At 45.1% G+C, this 21,884-nt stretch overlaps 1 protein-coding gene across 44 annotated transcripts in view; it reads right to left on the minus strand.

Moving 5' to 3' along the window:
• TCF7L2 (transcription factor 7 like 2) overlaps positions 1-21,884 on the minus strand; it is a 194,438-nt gene that overhangs the window by 164,740 nt on the left and 7,814 nt on the right. For 28 of the 44 annotated variants that reach the window (XM_032879786.1, XM_032879729.1, XM_032879757.1 and 25 more), the window contains exon 4: positions 16,710-16,778. The exons of the other annotated variants lie outside the window; for them this stretch is intronic. In XM_032879786.1, coding sequence (XP_032735677.1) covers positions 16,710-16,778 — 69 coding nt within the window. The remainder of the gene's footprint in view (positions 1-16,709; positions 16,779-21,884) is intronic. 44 annotated transcript variants of the gene reach the window in all.

Raw genomic sequence — 21,884 nt, forward strand, 5'->3', positions numbered from 1 at the left:
ACAGGCATGTTGTTTCTGGAAGGAGGCCAGAAGAAACTGATCCTTGTAGTAATACCAGAAAAAAAAAAAAAAAAGAAAGAAATCAATGTATGTGTTTATATATATGTTGGGGGGAGGGGATAGCTAAAAATAGGAGTTAAAATCCGAGTAGCAAGGAATTCGCTTCCTTCCACGAAAGGGTGCTGAAGTTCATTTCAGTCTTATTTTGATATCTATCAGACAAGTAAAATACAGTTCATTTTTAATTTCTTCTCAGAAGAAGAAATTTAACCAGAGACGTTAAAACCAAAACCAACCGCAACGTCTGTCCACTTGGCCTTCACTAGTAGCCAAATGGACCAAGTACCCAACAGCAGTTTCAACTTCCTGGGATTACGGATGTCATTCCCCTCTCTCTACAAGGAACCACTGCTGTTCTGTACTCCCCACTCGTCACTGTGCTGGGGCTCTTCTGTATGTCATCCCAATTAATCCTCCAAGACTGGTTTTATGCCCATTTTACAGATAAAACTGAGATTCAGGGAGGTTAAGTAAGTGGCCAAGGTCCCACATGCAATAAATGGGTGTGACTTGAGAGCCGGGATACGTCTAACATCAGAGCCAGGGCTCCGATCCGTCACCCCAGAAGGCCCCAGTGTCCCGGCAAAAACGATTAACTCCAAATAAAACAGCACTCTTGTGGCTGCTAATGGGTCTCGCCGCTGCGTACAGCCTGTGGAGGCATTTCACAGATGGGCAAACTGAGACCCAGAGAGTGGGTTATCTATAAGCAGGTAATTTAGCTGCGGACCTAACAGTGTTCCGAGTTCCTGGGCCCCTAACTGTCACTATTAAGCTTCATCCTCAACCTTAATTAATTCTTCCGCACCGCCATATCCAAGACAAAGTCCTCCCAGAGAAAAAGGTCTCCTCTCGCTGAAGCTACGGGGGGGGGGGGGGGGGGGGGGGGGGTAAAGTTTTGTTGGTGGGGGGAGGGAGGACTAAAAGGGGGAGGAAACTGTTAGATAAAATAAATTAAGATATTTCTAACAGGTGTAGAATAAATCATCATTTGGAGGAACTAACCTATTCAAACAAATGGTGCGTTACCACTCCTGCCAAAAGTCCTGCCATCCGCCAGGATGCCCAGGACAAACCACTCCAGGGGGGAGAGAAAATGTAAACGCCTGCCATAGCTTAAGGCCACTGAAGGGCTACAAAGGTCTGGCACCTGCCAACAAAAATACCAAAGCTTTCTGATTAACAAAGAAGGCTAAAATACAAGTCCTTTTTTTTTTTTTTTTCTTTAAGAGGAGGGGAGGAGTGGCGGGATGTCATCAGGCCAGACCATTGCTTTACCCCTTCCAAAGCCAAAGGGGAGTGAGGGCAGAAAAGTCCACTGATGAAGACTGTTCTCTGACGCCCCGTGCATCATCCTCCATCTCTTTGCACGTTGCCCTCGGAGAAGCTCAAGAAAGCTGGCAAGAAGCAGGGACCAGCTCCACTCCTGTGCTTTCACTCAGCCCCCTGCAAATGACAGAGGTCCGGGCTGGACCTCCTGGAACCAAGAGGTGTTAAAGATACTACGGCTGCCATCAAGTCAAGTGGGAAAATCGGTGTCATTTACTTCACCACCACTGAGAACACACGCCTGAGATCCAGCTCCTTCCTGCATCACTGTTCTCCAACTTTCAGTGCGACGGAGCCTGAGCTGCCGTCCACTCACTGATTTCTTGCCCTGGAGAGCCCCGCCCCCCCCATCCCCAGGTAAGGCCAGCCAAGCGGTGGACAGACACAGGCATGGCCCCTTCTCCCACGAGTGCCGCTTTCCTCTGGCAGCGAGCTTCCAATCGCAGGTTCCCAAGGTCTCTCGGCCCTAGGAACCCACTAGCCGCTTGTCTTTGAGGCAAATTGCAGGAGGAGGGGCTGTTGCACGCTTATTACCAATGCAGACAAACAATAGCCCAGCCACAGCAGCCGGAGGAAACTCTCTCCTAAAGAAAGAAGTAAGTGTTATTAGGTCTGCAAGCCAGGAGCCAGCCCTCTGCCTTTCAAACACCAAAGAGGACGCCTTTTAAATCTATTTTTTTTTTAAATGAAGTTCTGAGCCACAGAAATGGGACCAAGGGAGAGAGCAGACACTATAGCTAAAAGGCCACAAATTCCTGTATTGCTGTCACTAATTTCATGCCCATCAGAAGCCAAGTCCAGTCTCCCCTATAGGTTTTTGTCTGTCCTCCCCAGGGAGATAAATTATGTCACAACAAACTCTTTCCCCAACTCTTCAAAAGGTACCCTGGCCTCCTCATTCTCGGCCCAGTCCCTCCCAGGAGAAACCGATTATTTGGCGGGGGAGGGGATGGGAAAGAAAACCAAGAAAAGAGAGGCCACTTGTCAACTGGGCAAGAGTGGAGGAACGGTGTTGTCAGGGTGACCAACTGTCCCCGTCTACATGGGACTGCTGGGGTTCCTGGGACATCCTGTTGGTCACAGGAATACCACGACACCTTCCTCCCACACCAAGTGCTAGGCTAACCCCCTCTCGGTAACCTCACAATAACCCGCCCAGCAGGCAAGTCCTATTATTAAAGCCCATTTTTCACAGATGAGGAAACAGAGGCACGGGGCAATTAAGTAATTTGCCTAATTTCGACCTTTTAGCTTTATGTTAAAAAAAAATAAATTAAAAAGGTGATGGAAATCAAATACTGGAATAAAGGAAAGTTCATACTTTATGGGGAAATTCTGACCTGGAAAGTCGTTAATGAGCAAAAAAATCTTTCCTGCCAAAGGAGATGAGAGGAGAGCAGGGGAATCAGGGGAAATACACAGAACAGGAAGATCAATCACAAGTTGGTCTAGATGTTTCCAAAATAGTCCTTGGAGGCATTATGTAAGTAACACAGAAAGAGAGAAGAAACCCCAGGTGGGGGAGCGTGTGGCAGCTGGGCATCCAGGACAAGAACAATGACAACGGCTCTGCGGCAACTCGCCAGGGATCCGACCACAAGAGATCTGCAGCCTCCATGCTCCTTGGGAATGCCAGCCCAGGGCTCCCTCTCCTTGCACCCACCACGGGCCTGGAGCCCGGGACACTCAGCCTCCCAAGCAGCCAAACTCATGAGCTGTGACGGCAAATGTGAACCACAAACCATGGACCAAAGCGGAAGTCGGACCCAAAGATAAAAATCCGCTCACACAGAAAAAGAAATGATAACAGAACCACGGAGGCCAAAATCAAAACCGTATCTGCTTTGCATGAGGTGTGTGGTTTGTGTGCGCGCTTTCTCCACGTCGGCGCGTCGGTTCCTGGCCACACGTAAGTCCCGGTGGGGGCTCCTTTCTCGACCGTGTGAACCAGGGGCCTGCGGACCAGCAGCCGGGCCCAAAACCCCAGGAAGGGTGGAAGACGGAAACCCCAAACAAATCTCAACTCATTACTGTTAAATAACAGTCCTGGATGGCAGGGGACACCCACCCCACGCTACAGAAACAACTTTCTGGGTGCTTCTTCCTCAACTCTCCTAAAATGACAAAATCAGGTCAGAAGTAGCAGCTTTGCAGAGGAATGACAAGCTTATTAACATTTATTTTCTGATGGAGATAAACTGCCAAATGTAAACCAACTGAAAAGCGAGAGCTTTGTTTTTGTTTTGTTTTGGTGGGGGGAAGAGGCTGGTGAGGGGGCAATCCCCTCCCGAGGAAAGAGGGCTACCACATTACTGGCCTTTTCCTCACTAGAGAATTCAAGCCCTGAGTGTCAATTCTTTGGAAACAAATCGCTTCACAAGGCAGGTCTTCCTTCTATGGGGAGACGTTTGTCATCTGCTTTCACTCACCATTATGAAAATGTGACAACAGTGACAAGTTTTTTTAAAAACACAAAACAAAACAGGGTGCATAGAGCACACTGGGAGTTTGGTAAACACGTCCCTTATTTGAGCGGCATTTCCAAACCTTCCTCTGGATTCTCTTTCAAGAAAAATGTCTGCATACCCTAGGTCGATGAGGTTTTTTTTAGAATTAATGGGGAAACTCTTGGCTTCTTTGGCAATGATTAAGAAATAAAAGCCGCTGGATTATGGAAGAAAAACTAAGCAACTGAAGACTAGAAGGAGGGAAGAAGGGAGGTTTGGTTTGGATTTTAAGGATAAGAATTAATTTCAGAGCTTTGTGAGTCCTGAAACAATTCTGCATTGAGTCTTATAGATTCCATACATCAATAAGCCCTTATCTAGAACTTGATACCATAGGGAAGCTAATTTTTTTTAATTCTACAGAAAATAATTTATTTTAAGCTAAAGAGTTGATACCATCTCACTATTTCAGTAGGTCTTTTGCTATATGTTAAATTCCTCTTTGCACACATTCCTTGCAATATTTCAGCTCTGCTAGAATACCAGAAGTTAGGGTTAGTCAAGAAAGCAACCCTCCGGGGCTCTGAACAGATTTATCCCTAACACATACAGGTCATTCTACCCACAAAGTAGATTGCTTTCTTTTCCTTTAGAGTCTGTTCTCCAGATACCCCCATAATCACTGCCTGCTCAATTCACATTGTCTATACCACAAGCTCAGGAGTATAAATCTGATAACTGCTTTTGAGCCTAACCAGACAGAGCCCCCATAAAACCCATGGGTCACAAGAGATGCTCCTTCTTCCAAAGCAAAGATCTTCAGGTTCAAACAGTATTTCTTCTGGGTTCCAGTTTAATCGCATTACTTCCTTGATCTGAACTGGAAGTCGACCATCAGGCAGGTCAAATTTAGGGTTAAGTGTGCTGATAGTTTTTCTGGCAAGGGTAGATTAAATTATCCCAAAGTGTTTTTTACCTAGATTCTATCAGTAAACTAGGTTGGAATATTCAGATTCTCAGCATTCAGTGTTGAATCATTACTGGAAAGTCTTAATTTTTTTTTTTTTTTTAATTATCATCCCTTTTTTTGGTTTTTCAATGGAGTTGAACGCTGGAGAAAGCCAGAAAGGAAAATCCTAACAAATCTGTCTCTAGGAGAAAAGAACTGGCCTGGAGTAGACGCTAAATGCACACCACAAGCCCATACAATGAACTGTATCCCAATTACAGAGAAAAACTCAGGGCTGTAACCTTCATTCACACCCAGCATTCCCAATGGCTAGATTTATGAGCACTGGGGGCAAAAGTGCATAACCATGAATTTCTTGGCGGTCCACTGCCAAGTTCCTCATGCACTCTAGTCTTTAGATTCTCCTTGCAACAAGCCAAGTCTCCAAGTCCAGTCCATTCCACAAAAGAAAAGAAAGAAAATGCCCAAGCCAAAAGGAAAAAAACAAAAAACAAAAAACAAAAAACAGACAACTCATTAGGTGGCTTTATCAGCACCTTCCAAAATAAAAGAAAGTTAGAGTCTTTTAAAAACATCCTTAGCAAAACCAACAACACAGAAGCCTTAATAAAAAGTAAAATTGTAACTTTTCACATAAAACTGTAAAATTCCTGAGAATGTAAACTCCCAGGAATTGATCCAATGAAACCGGGATCCTAAGGTCTTTATATACCCTAATGAGTCTGAGGTGTGGGAAATACCAGCATTTAGCCCCAAAAGTTACTTCTGCAAAGTTCAATGTTTTCATTCATTTAATCAGTATATATTAACCACCCACCACATGCAAGGCTGGGTCACCACTCCCTAGCTATCTTAAAAAAAAAAAAAAAAAAAATTACATAGACAAAACCTTCCAAACTCTCTTCCAAATATGCATAATATTATATATTATACATTTCAGAGTAATCATCCCCTTTTAACTAGGTTCTGATAGAGAATCAAATGCCCCAAGATTATCAGTTTAAATGTAGCTGCCCCTTTTCTCTCTCTCTTTTCAATCCTCATTAAGCAAAAATAAAGAGCATTTCCTAGGCCTCCTGTCACAGGCTTGGAAAAAGCCAGAAGGGTATCTGGAATGGAAACACAGAAGAGGAACCTCGAATTTCCTTCATGTTTTGGACTGTCAACAACACTGAGGGAAAACACCTCCTTCATTTCTGCTTCGTATGTTCTCCTTATTGGTTCATTTACACTGTGCCGCTCTCCTAGCAGCACTCAGTACATCGTTTTGTCATTTCTGCTCTCCCCCGCCATTAGCGCAGGCTCCTGAGCCCACACCCCAGTGGCCTCCCCGGGGCAGCAGGCAGCCCAGGCGCATCCCTTCCCCCCAGGTGGTCCCCCCTTTGACTAATGTTCACCAACACTCATACATCATTCCCAAATTGGTCCAAATGAATTAAACACAGCTCTGCTTAACATTACGAGATTTAAATGGATTTTCTCTCTACAGGTCTGCCCCATAATTGGGTTTATCCATCTTGTTGAAGTACAGTTTACACTTGCTAACATCACGCCAATTCAAGCTACATTTTCTGCTCCAGTGGCAGGAGCAAGGCAGATTTGTCATCGGATCATAACAGGTAATTCAAACAACAATTAGTTTGATGACGGCCCGTATGTCAATGTCTGTTCCCCAGCAGCCCGGCTCACACCCGATGTTCTCTGTTCCTCAAGATGAATTGTCTTCACAATTCTTCAATTTCAATCACAATGCTTCCCGGATCAACTCAGAAACTATCGACACAAGACTCTCTTCCCTATGGGGCAGGCTCACCGAAGCCCTGGTGAAAAGAATTCCCCAGTCCCCCCAGGCTGGGTCACCAACACACACACACACACACACACACACACACACACACACACACATCCCTTTCCCAGTCGTGGACAACTTCTGATTTCCAACTGAAGCTATTTATTTGGGTGTCTCATCTCATCCTCAAAATTCCGGGAGGCACAAGGTTTGGGAATAAAAACGAGTGAATTTGCTTGTTCAGGTTCATTTAACCACAAGTAGGAAAACACTTGTTTAAGTTTTTTGAAGTTGCCTGCAGGAATTAGTAACAGTTGACACAGTCTGAGAATACGATATGATCCAATGGGGGACACTACTTGTCCTTTTAAAATAAAAGCTAACATTGCTTTTAAAAACCAACTAACTGGGGCACCTGGGTGGCTCAGCAGGTTAAGTCTCTGCCTTCGGCTCAGGTCATGATCTTGGGGTCCTGGGATTGAGCCCTGCATTGGGCTCTCTGCTCAGCGGGGATCCTGCTTCCACCCCCCCTCCATCTGCCTACTTGTAATCTCCCTCTCAAATAAATAAATAAATAAAATCTTAAAAAAAAAAAACAACTAACCTCCAAGCATTTGAAAATTAGGAGACAATCATATAAATATGTTTTATGTATTTATATATATTTATTATATACTATATATTTATATTACATTTATATATATATATAGTTTGTTACATATCAAGTTATGTATTATTATATTACATACATATGTTAGAAAATACAGAAGAGTCCAACCATGGTTAACCACTATTTGAGTGATGCCATAGTCATTAACACAGGGTGCAAACGGATGCAGCGAGGAAAGCTGAGTTCAGGCTGTGAAATACCAGGGAAAGAAGGTCAAGTTAGCAAAGGGGTTGAAGGTGCATCTCAAATTACTTCACGGAGTACAAAAGATAATAATTATATACATCCTCTATAGAATATAGAGCATATATATCATTTTATATATGGATATATATTTGCCCATCACGTTATAAAGGGGCTATTAAGAGGAAAACGCAAACAGCTGACTCTAATCCACAGTCACCCAACCCACTCGTGTCCTCTGCTCCCTTTCTGCCCTCAGCCTGCACTATTTAAACACATACACACCCCCGGTTGTCCATGTGCAACGTCCTAGGCGTTTCTGCAAGGTGCTCTAGGGATGTGAAGAAGAGAAAGACAATCTCAGAAGGACTTAGCTTCTAGTCAAATGTTACAAGGACCAAGCAGAATTTTGAAGTGACACAAGAGAAACGCAAACGGCAACCAACAGGAGTCATAAATCTTTGTTACGCAGCAAAGATAGTCCAGGTTATCAAATTTATCATGTGTGAGGTTTCTGACAGGAAGTAAAAAATAGACAATGCGTGTCGGGCGCAGCCGTATTCTAAACCTACAAACAGGGACCTCACACAGTTCTTGGCAGTGAAAAGAGCGGCTTTTATTTTTCAGGGCTCTTCTGTGCGCGGTTGTCTGCCCATACACTTTAGCTCTCATTCCATCTCCCAACTGCCTTCTGCAAACAGGTACAACCACGATCCCCATTTTACAGGTTAGGAAACTGAGGCCTGATGGAACTGGGACCCAAACCCGGGTTATGGGATGCCAGCAGCAGGAGCTGAACCCACCCACTTCCTCTTGTAGGTGGTCCCTTTCAAACTCAGAGGTCCTACCAGCAGAGTCTCGGTGGCAGGGCACATGCTTCCAACTGTTGTACTAAACCCCTGGTTCTCGACGGGGGTGGCAGAGGGACTGGACTCCCAGGGGACATTTGGCAAGGTCTACAGGCATTTTTAACAGGTGCCAGTGGCATGAAAACATTAGAGGCCAGGGATGGTGCTAAACACACATCCTACAACGCACAGGGCAGTCCCCTGTGAGATGAAGAACTTTCTGGCCCGAGTAGTCAACAGTGCTGAGGTGAAGAGACATGGCCTGAGCCATCCCATGACGTCCACCCCCACCACCAGCCTATGGCAAAGAGATGCCCATTCCCAGTGCAGACCTCCATCGGTGGAGAATCTGGCATAACCAAGCATGGTTCCAGATGCATCTCTTAAAAACCAGGGGTTTTATGAAGATACTTCGAAGTGTCCACAAATTTTGGATTCTAACATTTCTTTCTATAACATGTTACAGACATAAAGCTATATAGGACATGTATCTGCTTTTAAACTTTATATATATAGTTTTAATTTCAAAGTATTATTCACCAAATTTTAAGCACACTGAGAGCCACTCAAAGGTTCTGGCGGAACCTTCAGGAGCAATGGGCTGCTGCCATGTCTTCTTGAAGGATGTGCTGGGATTTCAAGGTAAATCATTAAAAAAAAAAAAATCGCAACCACTTATCTGTCCAATCAGGATTTGATATCATGCCACCAAACCAAATGCCAGAGACAAATTAAGTGCTAAGCTTGACAAGGCTGCACATACAAGCCAAAACCCACTTCAATATTTCTGTGCTTCAAGGCACCTGGGTGGTTCAGTCGGTCAAGGGTCTGAGATCGGCTCAGGTCACGGTTCCAGGACAGAGCCCCAAGTAGGGCTCCCCATTCAGCAGGGAGTCCACTTCTCCCTCTGCCACTCCCCCTGCCCACCCCCTGCCTCCGACTCATGCTCCCTCTCTCTAACCTTGTCTCTCTTCCTTTCAAATAAATAATCTTTTTAAAAAAAAAAAAAGAAATTTCTGTGCTTCACTAAACATAAACAGCCTCATGATTCTCAGGAACTTTTCTAAAAGTATGATAAAGCACAACCTCTAGAACAGTTACCGAGAACCTACAGCCAGTGACGGCCACGGATCAGACATCTCCACTACTTGCTATGGCCCCTACAAGGCCCACACGTGGCTGATGGAGAACTGTGTTCATCCTTTTGGGTTGTTGTAGTCCAGGACTACCAGACCCTCTCTGCATCCTTACCAGCTCACATACAAGCCGAGCCACAGGCCAGGCTGGAGGGGCCATAATGGGGTGGAGAATGAACAGATACAAATATCTCAAGTCCTACAAATACAATGATACAATTAGAACACTTAGAAGTTAAAAAAAAGATATAAGTAAAAGCCTTAAAGCAAGATTGTTTTCTTTTATCTGGTCAACATAATACAATTGCTAGGAGCTTGAAGGAGATGGTAACTTCTTGAATGACAGACACACAGCCACGCTGGCCTCCTTAGATTTTCACCTCGGCCCTGCCTCCAGCGAGCGGTGGGCCCTCAAACGAACCAATCACCTCTTTGTACCTCATTTTCATTGCCTTTCAAAAGAGACCTTAGGGGCACCTGGGTGGTTAAGCATCAGACTCTTGGTTTCAGCTCAGGTCATGATCTCAGGGTCATTGTGAGATCGAGCCCCAGGTCAGGCTCCACGGTCTGGGTGGCCTGCTCAAGATTCTCCCCCCGAACCCTGCTCTTCTCCCAGCTTATTCTCTCCACAAATAAATAAATAAATTTTAACAGGGATGTCCAGGCCCCAATCCCTAAAGATCCCAATCCAGGAGGGCTGGGGCGGAGCCTGATCATGGTTTCTGCTGCTCCCCTAGGGACTGTGACTTGCAGCCTCGGTCAGAGGGGACCAGTGCCATAGCCCAGATGTTCTCAGAGCGCTATGGCCAGATGGGGGCATCCACATTACCTGAAACCCTGTGAAAGCTACAAATGTCTGGACGAACCCCAGACCCACAGAACTAAAATTCGGGGTTAGGGGAGGGACTATATTCTACATCTAACCAAGGTGCCCTCCAGGTGATGCTTGCTCAAGTCTGTGAAACACTGAGCCGGCCTAATGGAACGGGAATCTTCAAGGAGTGAAACCTAGGATTCTGTATTTTCCAGCAGTTCCCAGCTCTGATTCCTTCGTGTACAGCACGAAGAGCTGGTCGGTGGCCAGTGACTTGAGGAAACCCTGGGACCCTCGAGCATTATCTTCCGCATACAGCAGTTAGCATAACGCTGAGTCGTGTATAATCTCTCTCCCGTCTGACTGCCGGGTTCTGAATCCTAATTCCTTGATCTTAGGCAAAATATCTTTGGTATCCGAATTTACAAAACAGGAGATAATGATGCTAATAAGAGTAACTACATCTTTTGGGTTTCCTTCTGTGTTGTTATGAAGAATCAATAAATAATTCATATGCGGCACTTAACACCAGACCCAAGGCATCGGGAGAATTCAATAAAGCATAAGCTGCTATTATTATCAACTGTTGTTACCGCCTTTGGCCCCGAAGACCAGGCACATTATCGTCTGAGCTACTCTTGCATAAACAAAGAAAACGCCTCTTCTTGAGGCTTGCAAAGTATCTGGCTCTCTTCACAGAACCATGGAGAAGCAAAGGCCTAGAGCTCATCGGAACCTCCAGGCAAGCTAGTTTCTCACTCAAAACGAGAAAAAGTTATCCCAATTGAGCACCTGGCCAGCCCTCAATTCTAAGTTGGCGCTGAGCAGCCGATAAATGATCGACTGATTGATTTCAAAAGACTGTAGGGCAGCAATTCTCAAACTGAAGTAGGCTGAAAATCCAAACTCTGATTAAAAATGCAACTCCCGGACCTCACCCAAAGCCTGCTCGGTCAGACCCAGGGAAACGGGGTGCTTACAAATCAGCATTGAGAACATCACTAGAATTTAAGCTCCATTGGAACAAGGGGGTTTTGTCCGTTTTGTTCACTGCGAATTCTGCAGGGGCCTGGCACACACTAGATGTTCCATAAATATCTCTGAATGAATGAATGTATATTGAGGTATGGACTTCAATGAGACCATTAGGCTACAACTCACCACTGCAACAAATGAATGAACCTTCTGAATAAGAGACCTGGCATCCAGAGGCTTTGTCAAACTACCCTGGTGAAATGCCATCCGTGTCTCTCGCATTCTCCCAGGCACATGCACACGCACACACACCTCACTCTCTGCGGGAAGCGGGCAGGAAATCTCGCAGCCAGGTGTGGCAAGGGGAGTGACTGGGAAAACTGAGGCAGTGACTACACTAAGAACCACAGTTGTTTCTGGAAGTTCCCCCACTTAGCCCAGATCTGCCCCTGAACCAAGAAAGCAAATCGTCCTGAGAACTGAAAGGCCGTGGAACCCACGGCAAGAGGACAGGCCCAGAACACAAGAGATCGTCATCAGACACGGGGATTGTGTTACTGCAAACACCCTGACCAAGTCCACGGGTACTAACCTCTGGCCATTTTTATCACAAATGCCAAGGGTCCACCTACACAAGGAGGTGGGCTGCAACCCACAGGACGTCTGGAATCTTAACAACTTTAAGACATGGACGAGACTAAACGTCAAGTTCACATCGAGGAATAAGGGGCCAAAAGGGGGCCAGGACACTCTGAAGTTTCTATCTTTGCCTCCTTGACTTCAGAAAGCACCCCTGGCCCTGGAGGAGGGTCCTTGGGGCCTTACTGAGTCACAGCAGGTGAGCACTAAGACCAAGCAGAAGGGATATGCTTTGGTAAAGCTCAGATGGGAACTTGCAAAAGCCTGAGGACAAGAGGCAGAGCAACACCCACTGCAAAGTCTCTGCAGCTCAGCTGTGTAAACAAATGGAATGGTCCATTTCTTCTGGAGCCTCTCCTGGTTGTCTCTGCGCACACACACAAGCGTGTGTGTGCATGCACATGCACACGCACGCGCACACACACGGACAAACCACTTCACATCTTAAAAGAAAAACAACCATGAAAGGTCTACACAGTTTGTTTTTGCTGTGTGTGGAGTTATTTTTTCCTAAATCACATCTGACTTGGTGTTAAAACATCAACCTTTGGCCAAAATACTCTTAAAACAAAGGCTTAATTGGTTCTGAAGTAGCCCTTCTGAAAACCAAGGGAAATCTCTTCTGTGGGTCTTGACCTTGATTACAACACTGCTCTTCAGGCTGGAATAAAGATGAGTACAGGCGTCTCCAAAGAGCTGTCTTCGGGGAGGCAAGAGGGAGGCCCAAACACTCACCCACCTTCTCTGGGAGGCACCTACAGTGTGTGAGTCCAGGTCTGCATTCTGCCTGCAAAACCTTCCCAGGTTTTGGGAGACAGTGGGAGGAGTCAAAAGCCAAGGGGCTGTGTGAGGGCGAACTGGCCTCCGACCACACCTAGCTCACTTTACCACTCCCCTCCTCAGTTATCACCCACACACCCAGGACCACTCAGCCAAGGGCACTTTGGTGACGACACCTGAAATCCGGCATTCAAACCTCTCAAAAGATAGATGCAAAGCTAAACACTCACTACCCCATGTCTCCCCAAGGCCACTCTTGGATATGAAGAACAGAAATGGACACACATATTCCTCCAAAGGATGGGGGTGAGAATGTTACTAGGATCTTATTCGTAACAGCAGAAAATTGGAGGCAATCCAAAAATCCAATAACACAGAAAGGATGTGTGCATTGTGTCATACTCCTTGTTGAATACTAATAGCAATAAAAAAAAAAAAGCAAACTCTTGCTACATACAATCACAGGAATATAACTCAGACACAATGCTGAGTGGGGCCAGACATGAGACAATCCATTCTGTACAATCCCATTTCAATGAAACTAAAAAACAGGTACAACTAACACATGGCAATAGATAAAACTGTTCTGTGGTGAGATTTCAGAGTGGTGTGGGGGTGAGAGGGCAGCACGGAAGAAGGGGTAGGCAGATGACTGGGACAGGAGGGAAACAAGCGAGACTTCTGGGAAGTTGGAAATATTCTCTCTGGGGCCAGCAAACTACAGCCTGTGGGCCAAATCCAGCCATTGTCTGATTTTATAAATAAAGTTTTATTGGGACAAGGCCACATCTATTTCTTTAGGTATTATTTTTAGTTGCTTCTGCACCACAATGGCAGAGTTGAGTCACTGCCATAGAGACGATACGGCCTGCAAAGCCTCAAATATTTACTATCGGGCCCTTTACAGAAAAACTATTCCAACTCCACTCAATATATTGGTCAGGGAGATGGTTCATGCACGCTCACGGGTGTAAAAGTCCATCCGTCTCTCCATTAAAGACCTGTGTTCTGTGCTATGCTTACATTATAGTTCAGTCAAACTTTTTAAAAGTCAGTAGAGGCAAATAACTATGTCTTTTTTTTTTCTTCTTTTAAGGTCTGTTAATTGTCATTCCAGTTAGATTTGTGCTAACTGCTTAGGGAGAGTAAGGCCATTTGTGTTGCTCTTGTCTTTCCAAAGCTGAGAGGAGTTCGGAAATTGTCAAAAGTGGGGGAGATCCCCAAACGGCAACAGATACTGTGCCCAAACTTCTCCCAAGAACAGGACGTGGCCAAAGAATCACTCAGAGGTCATTCATATAAATGGTGAACTTGGCCGAGGCCTGAGACTGCAGGGGATGGGAAAGGAAAGGAAAGGGGTATGGGTCTCATGTGATGCAAGGTGTCATACTACCCGTGTTTATTTTAGGATGTAGCTTAGGAGAGCAACAAGCTCAGCTCATATTGAAATACAGTATTTATTAAGGTGAAGCAGTTTTAAGTTTCCAGGGAAAGAAAATTACTGCCCCAACAATCACATTGCATGTAAGCCTTATGCTGGAGAAGGATGCAAAGGGAAAACATCAGCTCTGTTCTACCCCAAAGCAGTACCATCCTCATCTCTATGCCTCACACTGCACTCAGGCTGCCACATGCATGGGGAATAATTCTGTGTCCGAGATTTCCCCTTTTCTCCCTTTGCTTCTTCTGGTTTCTGCCACTTATCCTTTGATGATCAAACTACAATTACAGCTAGATGCCATTTGGCTTGGCCTCCTCCCGGTCCAGCAGAGATTGGGGGAAAATGAACTCTGAGAGCATGCCAGTGCTGGGTCTCTAATAAAATGTCTCTCTGTTTGCCCCCATGGGCATCAAGCCTTCGCAAACAGAATCAGGAGAGAACAATACTACCTGTTCATGGAGGGATAGTAATGGTTTCAGTCCTCCAAACAATGAGGTCTGTAATTTACTCCATCTTCCTCCTGAGAAAGAGCTTCACATGGCCTGCACTGTGCCAGGTGGTTTGGAGAAAGACGACCTGCTCGGTCTAACAAGGGACGCTTCAGCAGCGGGTGTAAAGACACAACAGCTGCTCTGGTCTCGGCTGGTCTCCCAGTGACATGGCCCCAGCCAGCATTTCCACACCAAGATAGGGATCACTATGCTATTCAACCTCAACAATTCCCACACCCCGGGCAACAGGATTTTCCAGCACTCCACTGGACGTAGCAGGCCTCAGGACACTTGTCTGTGCTTTCCTCCACTCATCAAGACTTGGGGCTTGGGCTTGCTCCCCATCTAACCAGTTTCTGGAAGCAAGGCTCACTATGCCACTAATCAAAAGGAAGAAGGGTCCACGAGGAAATGCGCCAGCAGGAACAAATGCACAGCGAGTTCAAGACATCAGGCTTGAAAACATTTGGGGTGAAGGGGTAAAAATCAAGATTGCGTTTTCCCCCTCAAAGACACAGAGAGATCGGCAGCATGCTGCAGATGTACACAAAATATTTTAAAAATAAGTTACTGTTGCCTTGAAGTAAGTACAAAAATATTAGGGATCCTCCAAACAAAAAATGTCTGCAGGATCATACTGTTCACTGGGGGAAGAATTCACAGTTTAGCTGGGGCACGTAGCTATGTCTTATCCAGGAAGATGCAGATTTGAAACAGCAGAGCTACCAAGATGTGATGTGCTCTAGTTTGGTGAGCCAAACACACGCACACACACACACACACACACACACACACGATCTGCCAGGGATGACTACAAGATAAAGTGCAATGGAACAACAGAAATTATTCAACCAACTGACATCAACTTCCAAGAAGAGAAGACCTAGAGCCAGACTCCAACATCATAGCAACAGGTTTCAAAAGCCTCTCTTCAAAGGGTTAAACCAGAACACTCAAGAAGTTGCAGTACCATGAGTTACACCATGTGTAACATCCATCCTGGCAAAGCCAGGCAAGGCAGACGGACAAAAATTATATTAGTCTGCTCTCCCTCCACTACTGCATTCTGCTGGCATCAGTTCAGCTCCAAGTCTATATTAGTCCGTGATTTGTTTAGCCTTTGGATTTAAGAGAATGGAAGTACTACGTGAGCAGGAAACAGGACACTCATCAGAAGCTGGGATCTGTCACCTCTCCCTTCCAGCACTTTTAATGACATATATCAACAGGTCCAAGAGAAATCAACATTTCAGGACGATCAGGTCAAAAGCGATATTTTTAGCACCAGTTAACACGATTTGGGCCCACCGGAAACAACTCTCTGGCTGTCACAACCTCCTCTCCCTCTCCACCCCCTCCCTTGCCCAATTCTTCCAGTTCACAGTTGGCCACCTCATCTCACACCCAATTGAAGATTCTTCCCTAAGCCAAAAACAAGAGCCAAGCTGAGGTGTGTGTGCCCATTACTCCTGACCAAGAAACCTAACAAAAACCACCACAGGCTCCTCTTTCTTTCCATAATCTTTAAATCACTTTGGTAGCGTTTCTGCTCATTTCTTTGCTTCCCACCTCCCCCACTGAATCAACCACCACCAGCACCATCATCACCATCACCACCAACACCATCACCACCATTAACATCACTACCATCATCACTACCATCATCATCACCACCGTCATCACCACCATCATCATCACCATCGTTCCCATCACCACCATCCCCATCATCACCATCATCCCCACCATCATCACTACCATCATCATCACCACCATTGTCATCACTACCAATATCACCACCATCATCCCCACCATCATCACCATCATCCCCATCACTACCATCATCATCACCATCATCCCCATCACCACCATCATCACCACCATCACCCCCATCATCACCATCATCACCACCATCACCACCATCATCATCATCACTATCATCACCATCATCATCACTATCATCCCCATCACCACCATCATCATCACCACCATCTTCATCCCCATCACCAACCACCATCATCCCCATCACCACCAACACCATCATCATCATCATCTAGATTGGGGGAAGGGGCAGAGAATAAAAGACACAAGAGACCTACATATTGACAATTCAAGCTTCAGGATCTCTTGCATTTCCTACCTGAATTGCAATCTGGTGTTCAATCGTTTTGTACGCAGAGTAATGTGTGCTCCCGGACTGAAAATGGAGCTGTAGAAAGAAACCAAATCAAAGCGTTCTGCTTATGTCACAAACTACAAGAAAACATCTTAAGCAGTTTATGAATAGCAGACAAACCTTCCTAGATTGAACTGCAGCCTTGGCATTCAATCAAGACCTGTGTATTTTTATTTGTTGCTATGGATAAGATGATCACAATAATCTAAGGTAAAGTTTAAAAAAAAAAAAAAAGCACCTATTCAATAAGCAAAAGGGAGAGGGAGGGGGCCAGGAGTGAGAATCAATGACATGAAAAGGAAAGACGGATGCCCATTAAAACATAAAGGACGTTAGTGTGCTGAGCAGGATGCTGCAGAAAAATTAACTGTGTGCTGCAAAAAGTCATCAGAATTGCGACATGTAGGCAAGAGGAAAGGTTGTGAGAAAGGATTGTGAGCAACCACGAGACTACAACAGGTACAAGCTCCCCACCATTCTAACCACTGGACTCTTGCTCCTAAACACAATTCTGTTTTGGGGAAAACAAATGTGGCAGGCAGCATTCAGGGGCCACCAGAAGCCTTAATACATTCTCTTGCAATGACTAAGCTATCAGGCCCAGAACACCTCTATAGCCTGCACTCTAGGAATCCACACTTCCCCAAAAAGGGAGCCAGCCAGGGCCAAAGAGCCACGGAGTGTTCTAAGGACCACACAATCAGTGGCCCCTGGGTGAATGCTGGTCCCTGGCTCCCTCAGACTCTGCACAACAAGGTGATGTCCCTCCTGGGCCTTTCGCCCTGCAACCCTACAGACTCTTCCTCAAAGAGTGAGGCGTCCCCAAACAGGACAGAATGCTGAGCTTCCCCACCAAGTTCTCCTTTCCCCAAAAAATACTCATTGGCCCTGGGATCCTACAGATAGGCAAAACAGACACCATCTGCCGGTTTATCTTAAAAACAAGACAACAATCACTAAAGGATCTCAACGGTATCTGAAAATGCATTTCAATCTGCAATATAGGAACAAACGAGGAGGAATTAGATGGCCCTGGGAAATCGCTGCTCATTCCTCTCATGGCAATGGGCATCAGTGAGATTCCAAACCACCGCTACTCCTACTGTTATTCCTGCTCTGGTCCAGAACACTTCTCTCTTATCACGACAAAGTGTAACCTAGCTTGCAAGGGGGCTTCAGATCCGATCATTTTCTATCTTGGTCCTTGCATGAAAAATCATTCAGTCCACACAGGTTTTTGGGGGAAAAAAAAAAGAAAAGAAATAAAAAAATAAAAAACAAAGAAATTCACAGAACTTTTGAACCAACTCAAAATAAACACAACACAGAAGTGATCAAATTTTAAAAGTCTACATTTTTATTGCTCATGGAAAAGGCTCTAAGTCCCCACTTTGGCATACAGTGGGCTCTGAGGTCATTTTATCTATTCCAGATAAACAGTCAAAACACTGTCTACATATGAGTCCGCCTGCCCCCAAAACATATTAATCAAGGTTGAAAGGGGGCACGATACAGAGGAGGCCAAAAAATATTTTTTTTTCTCTTACCTGTCAAAGCGCAGTGATTGAACCGCACTCCCCAAAACAACACAAGATGAACCCAGAGCAAGTGGAGATAATGCCCCCTGCACCCCGCCCCCAACACACTCAGAAACAGTTCACTGAAGTGAATCGCAGAAAAAGAAAGATGAAATTGCACACTTTGCCCCCCTGCCCTTTCTGTGAAAACTGCCAGTCAGGAAACAGTGATTGCGCTAATTTGTGTGACAATTCCCCATCATCTTAAAACAACTTTTGTGCTAGGGACAGGTTCCTCTGCGAGTTTGGAATTCTTGGCTGGAGAGAGGCTCTTGGGGAGGAGGGGTGGGGTTCTCCTTCTAAGTCAAGAGGCAACAGTAACAACGTGTCCCCCTTTTCAGCAGGGTTTTATTCTCCTCTTTTCCAACTGCCTGATTCAGAGCTTAATGGAAACTTGTCCAAGCTTTTCTTCCCACAAACCCTGCAGAGCCCCTAGGCAATCTGTACTCAGGGTAACCACAGGAATCTCAGATTGTCAATTAAAATTGAATGGACACCTGATAACTCAGGATATGTCGTGGAAACAAAATTTCATATAATCACAGTCTTATGAATAAATTAATGAAACTGTGGCTAATCCAAATTCAATTTTCACTTGTCCGGTTCCATTCTTAATCCTCGCGTCCAATCACCACCCAGACAACACAATCCCAGAGAGAATGCTGCAATTAAAAGAGTAAAAATGCAGCTGCGAGGTCCTTAGGAATCTAGCTGGACAAAGTTAATTTAACACACACACACACACACCCCATCCTAACACCCCCAAGTAATGTGACTTCCCTGCTCAGGTGTCCAGCCACACAGAACCACCCCGACCAGCTCAGAAATACACACAGCACAACCTCCAATCAGATCTTCGCTCCCAGCCAGTAATCACTGTCTTGGGACCCACCTGGAGCTAAACCTCCCAGAGCTACAGCGACAAAGACTTAGAATTTTCTTGTTTCTCCTTTGGGTTTCCATCACCTCTTTTCCCAAATACTAGTTTCTTAAGCACAGACTTTCTAAAGCTTTTTGCTTCTCCGTAAAACACAAAGATGCCTTGTTCGTTATGGTCTAGCTTTTTAAGACAAAGACAAAATACAAGGACCCAGAAAAACTTGGCACTCGGGACTGGAGCAAGAATTTATTTCTCTCTCTGTAAAAAACCTCTAAGGAAGGCAAGGACAAGAGATGGCGTTTTTTGTTTGTTTTTGGTTTTTTTTTTTTTTTCCGGAAGATGAAGGGAGGGAGGTGGAGAGATCCAGCACAAGGCTCACCTGAGTTCAAGAACCAGGCTGCCACAGGCCCCCACCCCTGGGCCCGCCCTGCCCCGGGTCACCTGCAGCAGCCCGCGTCACTTCCTTCCGTCACGAGGTTCCTCCACCAGCAAGCGTAGCTGTTACACCATGGACATGTACCATGTCCCCGTCATGGCGCCTCCCTGGGGCATCCCAGGACGCCACCAAATGAGAACTCCAGGGCCCTTTCCAGTTAATTCCTTCCCGTGAAACTTGCAACAAAATAAACCTTCCCTTCCTGTGTGCTTGTCTACAATGGCCAAGTCCACCCACCCACCCGAACACCCCCAGATGATCTGGCCCTCACTTGTCCAGGGGAAGAACCACGAAGATGGGGTGATGCTTGGCGCATGCTTGCACAATTCCCCAGCAATTAAAAAACCAACAATTGACAATTAACTCCTTCCCATATTATTACCATATCTTGATGTCTCTTGTTTTATTTCTAATCACTACTACCGGCTCTTAATTTGATGTTTCAGATACAAGACATCAGAGATATCCAGAGATGAGAAAAAGGAAAACTGCTTTCACAACCACAGAGGTCTCCCCCGCAAAGGGGACTAAATAGAAAGTAATTTAAATGCTGTGCTGGTTTTTCCAACACTAAGTGAATTTCCAGTGCGATAAAGACTAAATTTTTAGACCTATTCATTCCACTAAATTGGGAAGAGGTGGAGCCTATGCTTTATTTTCGGTTTTATGAATCACCTGGCTTTCTTTCTTATTTCAAGAAAAAAAAAAATCCAGATTTATTCCCCTTTTAAAAGGTTTTGGCCTGGGGGATTTGGGGTCCACTTTTACTCTGTAGCTCCCACCAGGAGCTGCCTGATGTTTAATTCCCACATCATTACCCTAAAAGACAGCATACATTTGCTGCTGTTCATACATCTAAGAGTCTTTCTTAGGTCATCGGTCATTGTTCAGGACCCAGACAGCACCCCTTGTCCTATGCGACAAACCTATTCCATTTAATGGGAAATAAACTTCCGACCAGGACTCTGGATTACTGACTGCCCTTCCAAAAAGTGCCCAGGGAGCCTCTAACTTCCGCAAGGAAAGCAAAACCAGCACTGACTGGTAGGCATAGCGGCTTAAACATTCCTCCCCAGATCTCAACACTGAACGTTTGTACCATCCTAAAACAACAACTTAACAAAGGCATCCCCTTTTCACTTCCTGGCATTCTCCTTCAGAAATTCTGCTGCAACAAAACGCATGCCTTTAGACACAGGAACAATCTCTCCTACTGTCTCGATGTTCCATCCAAGGTCTATTTACCCTCATTAATTTTTCTTTTCTTTTCCTCAACCTGAAACCATCAGCTATGAGTCAGAGAACGATCATTAACTTTTACAGCTTCCATACACATCCACCTACTCGCATTTGGGGAAAGAAGACTTGCAACATTGCCTGAGACCAAAATCCTCCACGAAAGAAAAGAAGGGAAAAAAATGACTTCAAGAAAGTTATAGATGTAGGTCTCTGGGGGGGTGGAGGGTGGGGGGGGGGGGGGGGTACGTACATTTTTTTTCTTCTCGGTTTTGCAATCTAATGAAAAAAAAAAAAAAAAAGAAAGAAAAGTTGAACTTGGTTCCGGTGATAGGCATTTCTGGGCTGATTTTTGAAGAAAAACCAGAAGATTTTCTTTAAACATCAAAACATAATTAAAGTTCTTAAACAGGGGGAGGGGGGGTATGAAGTGAATCAAGTTTCCTGCTCTTGTATGAAATGCATTTCTAGCATATAAGAACACGTGGGCTAAGGTGCTGAGACATGTTCCTAACACAGCATTTTTCATTAAAAGTTGCTACATTAACACTCTTAAAATGATGCCCTATCATTACTCCACTTAGCAGTCACAGCTCTGCAACTCATAACGAATTAATTTGCATTAATGTGGGTTTCATGTGTCCTTCCCTGGGTTTGCCATTGTGACTCCGGCTTAATAAAACTGACAAGACAGTAACATCACGCCTTTTATTTCACTTTCCAAAACAAACCAACCTACCCTAAGACCCACACAAATCCTCCCCAATTTTTTAAGCATTTTGCTAATATATTTAGTACATCATAATTGGCCCAGCACGCAGGGCCCTAGTTATCTTCTCAGTAAATATTTATAGCATCATTCTTTCCCATTCATTCTGCATTTTCTGGGAGAATCTCACCGTAGCCTACATCTGCAATTCATTGACTTTACAATTTACCACATGTTGGGATGGGAGAGGTCCTAGCTCCATTTGAATCACTACACAAATATGCAAGTGATTTATCGGTTT

Source organism: Lontra canadensis, unplaced genomic scaffold, assembly GCF_010015895.1.
Source record: "Lontra canadensis isolate GAN:19392208 unplaced genomic scaffold, GSC_riverotter_1.0 scaffold3, whole genome shotgun sequence".
NCBI classification, from domain to species: Eukaryota; Metazoa; Chordata; class Mammalia; order Carnivora; family Mustelidae; genus Lontra; species Lontra canadensis.